This window comes from Aulonocara stuartgranti (genome assembly GCF_965226115.1).
Source record: "Aulonocara stuartgranti genome assembly, chromosome: 1".
In the NCBI taxonomy this organism is placed as follows: Eukaryota; Metazoa; Chordata; class Actinopteri; order Cichliformes; family Cichlidae; genus Aulonocara; species Aulonocara stuartgranti.
In genome coordinates this window covers 7,902,951-7,916,039 of record NC_138939.1, presented here as the reverse complement: position 1 = coordinate 7,916,039, position 13,089 = coordinate 7,902,951, and the positions used below count along the sequence as shown (strand labels likewise).

General features: G+C 38.9%; 1 protein-coding gene across 1 annotated transcript in view; it reads right to left on the bottom strand.

Moving 5' to 3' along the window:
• Nucleotides 1-286: 286 nt before the first annotated feature.
• LOC309707533 (collagen and calcium-binding EGF domain-containing protein 1-like) overlaps nt 287-13,089 on the bottom strand; it is a 38,498-nt gene continuing 25,695 nt past the window's right edge. The window contains exons 3-11 of the mRNA XM_082534903.1: nt 8,352-8,404; nt 6,633-6,767; nt 6,054-6,191; nt 5,061-5,194; nt 4,696-4,810; nt 4,321-4,460; nt 3,782-3,817; nt 3,397-3,432; nt 287-2,733 (exon numbers count right to left, since the gene is read on the bottom strand). Coding sequence (XP_082391029.1) covers nt 2,545-2,733; nt 3,397-3,432; nt 3,782-3,817; nt 4,321-4,460; nt 4,696-4,810; nt 5,061-5,194; nt 6,054-6,191; nt 6,633-6,767; nt 8,352-8,404 — 976 coding nt within the window. The 3' untranslated portion in view covers nt 287-2,544. The remainder of the gene's footprint in view (nt 2,734-3,396; nt 3,433-3,781; nt 3,818-4,320; nt 4,461-4,695; nt 4,811-5,060; nt 5,195-6,053; nt 6,192-6,632; nt 6,768-8,351; nt 8,405-13,089) is intronic.

The following is a 13,089-nucleotide window of genomic DNA, read 5'->3' as shown; positions in this document are numbered from 1 at the left end:
ATAATAACATGCAGCCACGTGATGGTTCAACAGTCAGCGCTGAACATAATGATGAGCACCAGCCTGTACATGAATGCTAGGATAATTCATGTATGCTCAAAAACATGGAGAAATATAAACACCTTCTAAGTATGTGATGGTTTGGTGGCAGGGCCCTTTGATCAGGTAAGTAAAAACCTGGGTGGGATTCACAAAGCAAATTAAAGAACGCAACGCTTTGCTTTGAGAAAGCACCATCTGAGAATTAGCACCCTCTGCTGGTGGCACTGAATAAATCCACACTTGGTTTGAAAGTCAGAATCATCTTTATTTGGCCAAGTTTGTGCACACAAGCAGGGAATTTGAGTCTGGCTATACTCTTTTTAGTGGTGAGTAGTTAGTGCACTATGTCTCAGAAGGTTTCTGGATTTCAAACTACTGTTGGCTGGGTCTTTCTTTGTGAGTTGTGCCTGTGTCTGTTTTTCACAATTACTCAACCTTGCTTTTTCAGTGCAGCAACAGTGCATGTTAGAGTTGGAATTGGTATGAGTGTAGTCTGTTTTTTACCCAGTGTCATCTGGGACAGGCTCCAACCCCCTTGGGACATAAATTGAAAGAGTATGAGTATGAGTGGGCTATAAATTTGGCAATTGCTATTAATCCATTTATGGCACAAAACCCCCCAGGTTGTCTTATCAAACTGAATTGGTGATTATTATGTTATTATTATTATTATTATACACATTTATTCATCACCAAAATCATCCAGATGAAAATACTAGAGTCTCAAATTAGTTTATTGAGTTTTCCATTGTAATGTACTTATAGTGGACACATTTTAAACTGTGTTCATATTTTCATATGGGGAGGATAAATCCTGATAGCGATGCTTCTGGTTGCTCCTAGCAACCTTGTTAAAACATTTTTCATATAAAAATTTTATTATGCTGAACTGAAGTAAAATAGACCATTTAGGGCGATTATTAGCTGTTTTATATTTGTGTATATATTATTGCTCTGTGTAATTTGAGAATTCTGCATAGTGTGCTGTATCTAGAATTAGAGCTCCTGGCTCTACTCTTTTGGGACCTCTTGGGCTTTAATTTCCACATCTGCTTTATTTTGTTGTGCTCCTTCTTCCTGATGTCTAGGAAATTGTCTAGGAAATTATCAATCCTTTAGCACATAAACACAGTATAGTGATCAGTATAAGGTGAAGAAAGCTGCTTCTGGTCAGATGGAAAAAAAAACACACAAACACAGAAGAGTGGATTTGGCAAAATGAAATGGCTGGCGGTGGACAGATGTAAGGGTATCAATGGTTACAATAAACAGCATGAATGTTGTGTCACAAGACACGATAAGATAAGATAAGATAAGTTTCTTTTCACTAACTCATCTACCAAGGCATTTTAGAGAGTATAGCAGCTGTGGCAGTTTGTCTTATAACAACAGCTGTAATCTCGACATTTCGACTTTACTCTCAAAATAATCAGTAATATATATGTTTTTTAACATGGCTCTCATTCTCCTCTGTAACTTTTGCTACATGCTTTGTTGAAAACCAACTAATTATTACATCTTTTGAAACTGATGGACAACAAATTCAAATGGAAAACTACAAAATAACTACATTAAGACAAACCTTGACAAGCACTCAGTTTACCCTTTTCATAATTTACTTAAAAAAATAAAATAAAATAGAATAAAATGAAATAAAATAAAATAAAATAAAATAAATGACCAGCCGTCTTCTTGTCTGTCTTGCTGGCTCATCCTCCAATTTTAAAAGATGTTCAACATTCTTCTTGAACATGTTCATAATGAACCCATTAAACAAGTGAGTTTAAAGATTATTATGTGTCCATTTTTTACTTTTTAAAATCATTTACATCACTTCATATTATTGCTAAGTGGTACATATCAGGTGATTTCTATGTGTTAAATGTTTTTTCTATTAAAATTGATCTTCTTTAATTTTAATTTTAACAATACCATACTCATATATCTTTATTTTCTGAAGACCCCCTCAGAGGTTAGCTGCACAGTCAGTGTTCATGGCTGGATGCCACAGGCAGGTGCTGAGGAGGGTAACAGCGCAGGGCCTGGGTCCTCATACCAGTGCCCTGGAGGCAAACTGTGAGTGGCACAGCAGAGCTTTCATGAACAGACTCAGAAACAGGAAGAGATGTAGACGATAAAGTCGGTCGTTTGAAGTGGTTCTGCTCAGAGGCACAGCTCAGAGACTCAGACATAAAGGCTCACGCGGCATCTTTCTCACTCCATGTCCTGCACACACACCCTTCACTCTCACATCCACTTGAAAGGCAGCAAAACAGCGCTTGCAGTGGTCAAAGCATCAGATTTCAAAATTTAGGTTGCTCTCTTTTACTGTCTGTACCATTGTTGAAGTTCAAGCAAGGCTCATCCCAGCCATAAGTTTAGGAATTATGTACACGCTAACATTTTGACCGCCAGCATCCGTTATCCTCTAAGCAAAGAGTCAGGATTGATATGTTGTTTGCTGGGATCAAGTAATTGTTACTTTGAGGTGGACGTTAGAGGTCAGGTATTAAGCATGTGATCTCCTTTTCCAGAGCCCCACTCTACAAAATCTGCTTCCCCGCTGTTATGAGGAGGACTGTCCAGAGAGATTCCCCGCTGCTCCCCAAACACCTTCTCTTGCAGTTCGATTATGTCATTTCGGATGTCAGCCATCATTAGCAAAAGAAAGTCGAAGGAGCCAGGTGGACCCTAGAGACAGGCGAGAAATTGATTGGTTAGTTAATTAATTGTGCACATGCAGCCTGAAAATAAAGGAAAAGCTGAAAGCCCCCGAAACAGTGCAGCTCCTTGAATGGTCACTAAATCATTACTCCAAATGTCAGTTAGCCCCCATAACTAGTTTACCCTTTACATCACAGCTGTAAGCTCACTCTTTTAAATTTATTCTAGACTTAAATATATGGGGTTGCAGCCACAAAGGGATTTAGCAGGTAGCTGTCTGCTAGTATGTACCACCTTTTGCCCATGTTTGTGGCATTTGTTCCTTTTAAAACATGTTCAGTGAAATTATCTGATGAATAATGTGGACTAATATTACAACAGACCAAAAAGTCTGTGTTCCAGTTTTCATGGTTAATTTTTAGCATGTTATTTTTATGCTACATTGCACTTATTAGCAGGTACTGAGTGTCTGACTGATGCACACTTAAGGTGTATGGATGCAGCTTGTTAACCAACCTTGCCAGACTTTGTTTTTTTTAACCCTCTTATCCAAATATGATCACTTCTAGCACCTAAAACGCTTAGACTAAAGCTTTACACCAGGGCTTCGTAAACAAGTAGGTGATTTCACAGTGGCTATGTCTATCATTGATATAGTGTGTTATAATCCATACATCTATAATAACTTACAGGTGGGCCTCTGGGACCTGGAGCTCCTCTGTCACCCTGTAGATGAGAAACAGCACACATTGATTGAGTTTTAACCTTTTAAACTGTATTCAGCTTGCTTGCTTCCATGGACAATAAGACTCATAACAGGGTGTACTGTAGCTTCATGCATGGGAAGAGCATCAGTGGTGAGTTTAAATGTCAGAATGGTGAGACGAGGTATAAGAAACAGTTAAAAAACAAAAAAACGTAATAAATGTTGTTAAGTTTGCTTTTCAGAGCAGGGTCTATTAAGAGTGCATTTGAAATGTGTGAGCCAGACACAGACAGGCACAAGATGGCGACTGGCGATGGTGACACAAAAGCATACAAAGACACATAAGCAAAATAAAGTTGCTATAACAACCTTTAATCCATCTCTTCCTGGCGCCCCGGGTGGTCCCTGTATAAACGATTGAGAGATGGGTTTAAGAACAGCAGGTTTTCTTTTAATCACAGCAACAGTTACCTGCTTAAACTATTATCATACAGTTCATCTATTCATCTTTGAGCTACCTCTTTCCAGTGATGCAGTACTGGTGTCTGACACAGAACAGATTTTTTTCAAGACATAGCAAGTTTGCTAGTTCCAAGTAGTGACTACTGATATCAGTGACTATTGGAGGCTCTGCTGCAAAAAAAGACTCATAAATTGCAGGTACAGTCTTCAGATTCATAGTGAATAGCAACTTATGCTGCCAACATTACTTGTAGGATTTGGTTGCTAATCCGCTGAAAATGGATTAATAATACGTCTCTACAAACATCAAGACAGAACTGGATGCGTCCCAGCACCAGTCATGTCGCTGCGCCAGTGGAAAAGGGTTATTAGCTTTATGAGCTGATTGAAGTGGGAGGTAAAGCCTGTAAGAACACCTAAATTATGGTGCCAGTTTCTTTCCTTACCACTGCCCCCCTGCGGCCTCTCTTTATGTGCTTTAGGTCAGGCTCTGGACCCATAGGTCCCATGTCTCCCCGAGGGCCAGGAGGTCCAGGAGGGCCCCTCTCCCCAAGGTCACCTCTCATTCCAGGTTGCCCTGGGTGTCCTGGTAGAGACAGAAGAAAAATATTAACCTCAGTGGAGTCTGGCATCCCAACAGCATGGGCTGAGAATACTTTTAAGGTCTGTTATTATGAGCGAACATCATCTGTTCAGAACATTTCATTTGATTATTTTCCAGTAAATCTATTAGGTAAATAGCCAAAATATTTGCCACTGTAATACAGTGTCTGTAACTAGAGGTGGATCTGTCTCTAGGATTTCCATCAGTTTCATATTACCTGGGACGCCAGGAGCTCCTGGAGGGCCAGGAAGACCAGAAAGGCATGGGCCATCAGGTTTTTTTCCTGCTCGTCCCAGACTTGGTTTATTACTGCTGTTGGCCAAGCCAGGTACCTTCAAAAGAATAGAAGAAAGTTTAAACTAAAATGAATTTAAAGGTCAGATGTGTGGTCCAACACAGTTTGACTTTGAATAATTGAATAATTTCTTTAACATCCTCAGTTTTTTATGCAACTATTAAGTCTTGCTCACTTTTTAGCCATCATCATTTACAATAAATGGTCTGATTGACTGACTGAAAGAGTTCATGCTTGAATGCTTGATTCAGTCATTTGGTTTAACTGCTATTACATAAAGATGTTACCTGGTTGGGTGAGTGTGTATTTCCCAGCTTGAGTTTCAGCTGCAGTAAACTATTTTTCATGTTCATAAAATCTTGACAGGTGAATGAGCAGGTACCAGAACTCATCAAGGTATCTGACTTCCCTGATGAGCTCACTGCAAGAAAAAAACAAGGAAATAAAATTCTCAAACTGTACTGCATGCTGTTAAGTTAAATAACAGAAGAAAGAAGTTCAGTCAATTTTTTTGAATTCATGTGAGTTTAAATACCACCACAAGCAGTACTGTAATTGTAATTGTAATTACTGTAATTGATTTTTGTTTTCGTGTTCTTACTTTTTTTCTTTGTCTCTCTTTTATGTCTGTCTCTTAACTTCCATTTTTCCACTGTCCACATTTTTCATGGTTATTTCCTTCTGTATTTTGCCTTCACCTGTGTCTGATCTCCATCTTTTCAACCCTGGGTTTATATCTTCCTGTCTTCCCTCTATCAGTTGCCAGTGTGTTTGCTCTGTGTTTGTTTTTCCTGTTGTAACTCATGCTCCTGTTTTTGGTTTGGTTTTATTTTCATTCTTTAACCTTGTGTTTCTTTCTTTTTAAAAAAAAGTTTTTGATGTTTTTTTGCATCACCTAATAAAACGGGTTCTTGTCATTTACTTTCCTGGCTTTGCATCCTAAGTTTGTCATGCATCTACTCACAGTTGCAGTTATTCAAACAACCTTCTTCTGTTCAACCTCACATAAAATCTCACATCTATCTTTGTTATAACATAATCTGCCCTACCACCAGCTGGAAGCGATATCTTATTTAAAACAGCCAAAGGCCTAAAAGAATCTGCTACAAGTTCTGTTTACAGCGATCAATTTATTTATAAGCACATCTGAAAACAACAAAGGTTGACCAAAGCGCTCTACAACTAAAATGAACGAAACAGAGCAGGAAAAATAGAAGACAAACATGAAAAAAAACCATAAAGCTCAAAATGATGCGATGATGAGTGGCACAGAAACTTACAGTTGTGTATGGCAATGCAAGAGCGTTGATCCGATGCAAGTATGTAACCACTGCGACAGCGACACTCAAAGCTGCCCACTGTGTTCACACACTCCTGGTCACACAGACTGCTGCTTGGGGCCTCACACTCATCAATGTCTGCATATTTTTGTGTGATAGAGACAGAAAGGGGAAGAAAGTAGTAAAGATAAAGTTAGTTTACAGTAAATCTCAAGTAAAATTTGAATGTTTAATTCCTACACTTACACATAGTAATTTCTGTCCATTTGTGTGTTTTCAGGTTAATCTTTTATTGTAGAATTTGAAAGATGAAAGTCACTTTGAGGTGTTAAATGCAATTAAGAGCTTTTTAGAATTACTTTTCCAGGTCCTGGTCTAAGCCCAGAAAGCTGATGGTAATAGAGAGAAAATGTTTTGCTGCACAAAACCACAAGAGGGAGCTATTTCACCTGTTTAGTTCCAAACCACACTTGTTACTTAGATCACTTTCAAGAATAAAGACGTGTGGTGCAGTGAATGACAAATAGCCTATGCAAAAGCATAGTTAATTGTTTTTTCCCAGAGATAATGAAAACTGACCCAGGCAGTATGGAGATTTGTGGTTGCGGTGTCTTTCTCGGTCAAAGCGATATCCAGGATAGCATGTGCAGACAACTCGTCCAAAGTTATCAGTGCACTGCTGCTCGCAAGGTGACGCAGCACACACATCCACACCTATGAAGAGGAGTGTGGTGTGAGCATTTTATACAGCTTCATTACTGCTTTGTTTCATTCATAGAGTTTCAGAACAAGTAAAGAAACATCTCAAAAAGGGTTTATACATATCACAGTAGGATGGGTGTAACACAAGCAAAACATTTACTGGCACAGTCTGAAATATTATCATGTAACTCATATCTGTAACTATCTGAAGTTTCCTCCATATTCAACACAAACAATTTGTGGACAAGAGATTTTTTTTCTCATAACCTTACATCAGTGCAGACTCTGCATGGCTTTATTCAATTTCATTAAGTTCATGTTTTACAGTATCTAATCACAATGAATGTTGGAGTTTATATACGCCACTGCAACCTAGAGTTGCTTGCTTGTTATTCTGCTGTTTATATGTATTTCCCCATCGTGGGAGGGGCTGTCAAAGCAGAGACACCCAGACCTCCCTCTCCCCAAACACCTCCTTCAGCTCTTCTAAGGGTGAAACAAGGAAACCAGGCACGAGACGTAATGTCTCCAGTATGTCCTGGGTATGCTCCAGGGTCTCCTCCTGGTAGAACATATCCAAAACACTTCATCTAAGAGGCACCCAGGAACCACCTCAACTGGCTCCATATAATGTGATAGAGTAGCAGCTCTCCTCTGAGCTCCTCCTGAATGACTGAGCCTTTAACCCAATCTTTAAGCCTGCGACTAGTCACACTAAGTCTAGGATTTCATCTAATAAGTGTATTGTCAGATTTTCAACAGAGTAGTTCATGTCGTAGTTAGTATAGAATATAACTGAAATCCTACAGCAGCCTGCATTAAACTTGTGTGCTATGAGGCCAAAGGAACCATTAAACTGAAACATTAAAATGCAGTTATTTGATCTCTTCTCTGGGTTTCTGTGCCTCACTTATAGCCTCTGGCTGGGGCTGTAAGCACCACAGCATTTAAAGATTTTAATGGCATGTCAAGCAAAGTTAAGCACTGATTTATTTTGTTTATATACTTTATTATAATTTTATTGTTGCTCAAGTTGACTCAAGTTCAAATTTTAACCTGCTGTAAGAAACATACTACAGATATGATCATATCTATTGTCTATCTTCAGTCTCTCCTTATATATCAGCTATTCACAAATAATTTAGGGAAGCATTCGTTCTTCGTGGGGTCATGGAAGAACAGCACCGTCTAGTGTCTGATGCTAATTACTGTTACCATCTGGAAGCACAGGATTACAGTTTTAGAAAGAAACGAAATTGTTTAGCAATGCTTTTCACCAGCCCGTGAGAACATGGCCATGAAAGCTGACAACTTTCACAAGAATCAGATGTTTGTTATGGAAAATCACAGTTGTCAGTTGTCTTTGCCAAGACATATTATTTTTTATGTGCCGTTTGTTTCAGGTGACTGAAGTGTACAAGCTGTATGAAAGGACTGCTAAACTGACAAAGGTGTTCCACATTATGTTTTGTACAGTTTGTTGTGTTTATAAACTGCCTTCGAGGAAAACAAAATTGCATCAGATTTGAAACATGTGGATCCAGATGTGAGAGTTTATGAGCAAAACTTATGCGATGGAGCAAATGGTTTACCTACTTTCAGGTATGCACTGGCCCATCACAAATCTGAATCCTTTACAGCACTTCCTCCTGAAAGAAGAAAAGGAGAATATTCAATGCCAATTTCAGATCAGCTGGGAAAGCCATTTTATTTTATTTTTTTATACATGAGAAGAGTGATACCGCCGTTATATGTTTGATAAATAAAAAGCCGTACCCAGATGTTGATTTGCTCAGAGAGAAACAGAAAACCTCCATATGTAATAAAAAGTCTGCAAACCAGCACTTCTACAGTCAAACCAAATGTTTCAGTTGATGTTGACTTTGTTACATATTGGATCACGTAATCAGACAATTACAGAGTGGTAAATGAAACAGGAAAAACAGGATAACTGCTGTGATGAATCTGCATTTTAACTGTGTAGCGCATTGCACTGATGAAAAACAGGCCTGCATGATGCACTTTTCTATATAAATGTGATTTGTTGCCCATCAAGTAGAAATGGCTGTTTTAATTAGTAAAGAGCCAAGAAGCAAAATCTGCTTAGTAGAGTCAAAAAATCTTTGCTTCAGAGAGCAGTAATTAAATTTAATAATTTCAGCACTGCAGTTTTATAAGTTTGTTGCTGTTCACGTGAACTTTGTAAAATAAAAAATATTTGGAAAGTGTACACCGCGAGCCAACTGTTGTAGTATTTAAACAGTGTATAAGTGTATAAGTGCAGCTGAAGATAAACGTGAGGACAACAATGACATCCTGCCACCCTCACTGACAACTAACACATCATCATTTAGAACAGCGGTCCCCAACCTTTTTTGCGCCACGGACCGGTTTATGCCCGACAATATTTTCATGGACCGGCCTTTAAGGTGTTGCGGATAAATACAACAAAATAAAACTAGTACCGGTACCGAAAAAAAGAAGATTTATTCATAACACACGTGAAAAGACCCAGGAAAACCGAGTAAACGATAAAAATGATAACAAAATAATGCTGAAAACCGATAAAAACCCTGAAAACTATACATTTCACACCTGAGCCTCAACTCTCGCGGCCCGGTACCAAACGACTCACGGACCGGTACCGGTCTGAGGCCCGGGGGTTGGGGACCGCTGATTTAGAGGAAGGTATTCGGCACTAGCAGCACCAAAACACTAAAAAGTAAAGAGCAGCTTATTTTATATGCATTATTAACCTGCATCAAAACAGTATTGGAAATGAGAGAGGCCATCCTTTACAAATAATAGTAGACTTAGAGTCAACTAACTAACTATTGCAATAATAAATAAACCCAAGAACTCAAGTTCATTTTGGCAATCTGCTGACAATGCTCATTTGTCAGCAGGTCATCAAAGCTGCCTGAGGGCTACTGGTCTGTTTCTCAGTTTCACTACAGTTTTAAAAAAGTAGGTAAAAACAAGCTGCAGTTACTTCTTATTCTGAATTTTAGTCACAGTACTTAAACTATGAATTCATTTAAAAAACAAAAAAAACAAAAAACAAAACTTGTTTACAGTCTACTTTTGTGATGTAAACTCCTAAAGTCTTGTAGATGCATTTTTCCCTAAGTCAGCATTGCACAAAAATTATTGGGCAAGGAATTTTCTCACACTTGATTTAGGGTGTTTGGAAATGACAGTCGTTCAGCAATCCCACAACAATCCACCACATGTTACAAGCAGCACAGCTGGAAAAAAACAGAGGAAATGGCTCAGAATTTCTAGCAGCACAGCATGCAACAAATATCACACATGCATGCTTGAAAAAACACAGATGAATTCCCAACTCCTATCCCAAAAACTGCAAGCTGTTACCGGAGGGGATTTAGCATGCTGCTTCAGTCAAGGTCCCCTCAAGACAATAAGTTGCTTTTATTTTCCTCCAGCCTCCATGCAGTGTAACCTTAAATCACTATGAGATCCCCCTCCCTCTCTTGAATGAAAAATAACCTATAAAATAGCGAGGCCAGCCTAAACTGATGAGATCCAGATGAGAGTGGCTTTAATCTGCAGCCTGTAGCGTGGAGTGTTGAGAGGGATGTATAAAGCCAGGCTCTGAGCTGAGGTGGAGAAAGGAAAGTGAATACTGAGATGAAGATTGTCACTCATTGCATCAGTCAGTCAATCCATCAATCAATCACTCAGTCAGTGATCTAAGTTGGGCTAATGTGATGCAGATGTACGTCTGAGCAGGAGGGTTTCTTGGATTTATATCGTTGGCATGACAGCAGCTAAAAAGATTATTTAGCTTGAAGATTAAAGTAGATCTGGTTCTGATCAACTTTAGAACAGCTGTAATTTAGGACTACACATATGGCTTAACGACCCTATTTATTTGTTTCAGCAACCCATCGGTTTGTAAAAGTAGAGGAAAACATGGTGCATAACCAAAGAAAAGAAATGGCCCAGTGCATGCATAAAACTACACACATCCCTCTATGCTCTTTTTTGTTTCTCACCCTGAAAACTTATCTGAAATCTTATGACTCCTTCACTTTCTCTTGTTGAAACAATTTAATAATTCTTGAACTGCTACAGTATGAAGCAACGTGTTATGTAAGCCACTGTTTTTCTCTCCTCTGCTACGTTCTTCCTTCTTGTCTTGATCATTTTTCATTCACGTGCGCTCCTTCTCTCTCATTGGTTGTGCATGTTGACGATCACATATTGAAAGCCAGAGGTGTAGAGTGTCTGGTTCACCACCACCGCAGAGTCAGCTTTAATCCTGAGCTGTTTTTGCAGGTTTGTTTTGTTAGCTATTAGCTGAGTTACCAGCAGACATGTTTTTGGTTGTGGTGTTAATCATTGACTGTTGAGTATTTTTTATTTTAGGACAGAAGGCAGAATCCAAAGAAGCAGTACTTGGCTGGTTCAAGACCTTCTCTCTCATTTGTTTGTTTTGGCCAGGGCTTCCATCTCCCTTATTTGTGTTCGGTTTTTGCATCATTAAATTTGCTTTGAACTCCCAACAGCTTGTGGCTTCTCATAGTTTATGGGTTCCTCTGAGCCAGTAATTTAGGGACCGTAACAGCCACTCTGAACTTTACATGTATGGCTTTGACACAATGGGCACTTTCACCCTGTTTACAAATGTTTTTCCCTTGAATTTTAGCCAAGCTGTTCATATTCCCCACAGGGTAAAATCCTGGAACACTTCCTACCTGACAAACTAATTGCATTCCCATAAGCGTCGACTGCTTACTGCTTTTAGAGCTAATTAGGCAATAATAATTGCTTGACAATTTTTGCTGGTGAAATTTTGAGTTGTGTGTGCAACTCTTTTAACATAAGTCACCCATAACACCTTTCTCTGTGCAGATGTGTATACACAAATATGCATAAGGCTGTAGAAGTGTAATTCCAGTGTCTGCTCATTTCAACAACAAACCAAAACAACTGACAAATGTGTGCTGTGTCATGAGTCATCTTAATATAACAGGGAAAAAAAGGTGTCATAAATATAAGAAAGTGTTCATAAAATTAGCTATAAACACAGTGGCATGCAAAGGTCTGGACACATAAGATGCAACTTAGCAAAGAATTAATTCCATAATTGATATAGAGACACTTTGATACTAGAAGCAAGTTTGGAAGGAATAAAATAAAATAGTTTCACCAATAAGATGATACCTAAAATGCTACAAGCCAAACACGCTGGCTTGTTTCTGCATGGTGTTCAGTGGGTCCTTAAAAAAAAGAGAAAACGGTGCAAATGGAGGACAAAAGGAGAAGTGGCAAGCCTATAAAAGAACCAACTAAAGAAAATGAACAGTACCTGAAAGTCCTAACCTTAAGAAATAGGAAAAGGAAATCCAGATAAGACCTGAGACAAGACCTGAGAGCTGCATCTGGCCTTTCAGCTGATCCTTCTATTGCCCAACAAAACCTCATCAGAAACGGTCTCACTGGAAGGGTGCAGACCAGGGGAAGGCAGGGGTATTCAAAAAATATAGAATAACTGGAGGTAAAATGAGTAGCAACTTGTCTTATGGACCGACGAAGCCAAATGTGACATTTTGGGGTCAAATCCTTGTCAAAATGTGCAGAAGAGGTTGGTAGAGAAGTACAACAGTAATTGTCTACAGCCATCTGTAAAACATGGTGGCGGCTCTCCCCTGGTTTGGAGCTGCATTGTCAATATGTTTGGAATTAGAAATGCAGAAAAGTATCATCAGATTTTCATTCGCCATGCAATACCATCTGGAAAGCATCTGATAGGCAACAGGTTCATTTTTCAGCACGGCAATGATCCTAAACACACTGCCAATCCAGTAAAAGCTTAGCTGGATAGAAAAACACACAGTGGAATACTACCAGTCATCGACTGGGCTGCTTGGAGCCTGGACCTCAACATTATTGAAGCAGTGTGGGATCATCTTGACAAAGAACAGAACAAAAGTCAGCCAACATCCAAAGAAGAGCTTTGAAATGTCCTTCAAGAAGCTTGGAGAACCATTCCTGAAGACCACTTAAAAAATTACAATAAAGCTTGCTCAAAAGAATTCACGCTGTTGAAGAATAAAGGTGGCCATATTGACTTTCAGGGTTGTTAGAATTGTAAAATCTCTGTTGGTGACTTATATACTCTGTCTCCATGTATGATTGCACATATGCTGCAGCAAGAGTACTGACAGGGACTAGAAAGAGAGAGCATATTTCTCCTATACTGGCTTCCCTTCTTTGGCTATTAAATCCAGATTTAATTCAAAACCCCGCTCCTCACATACAATGTCTTAAATAATCAGGCCCCATCTTATCTTAATGATAAGATAGT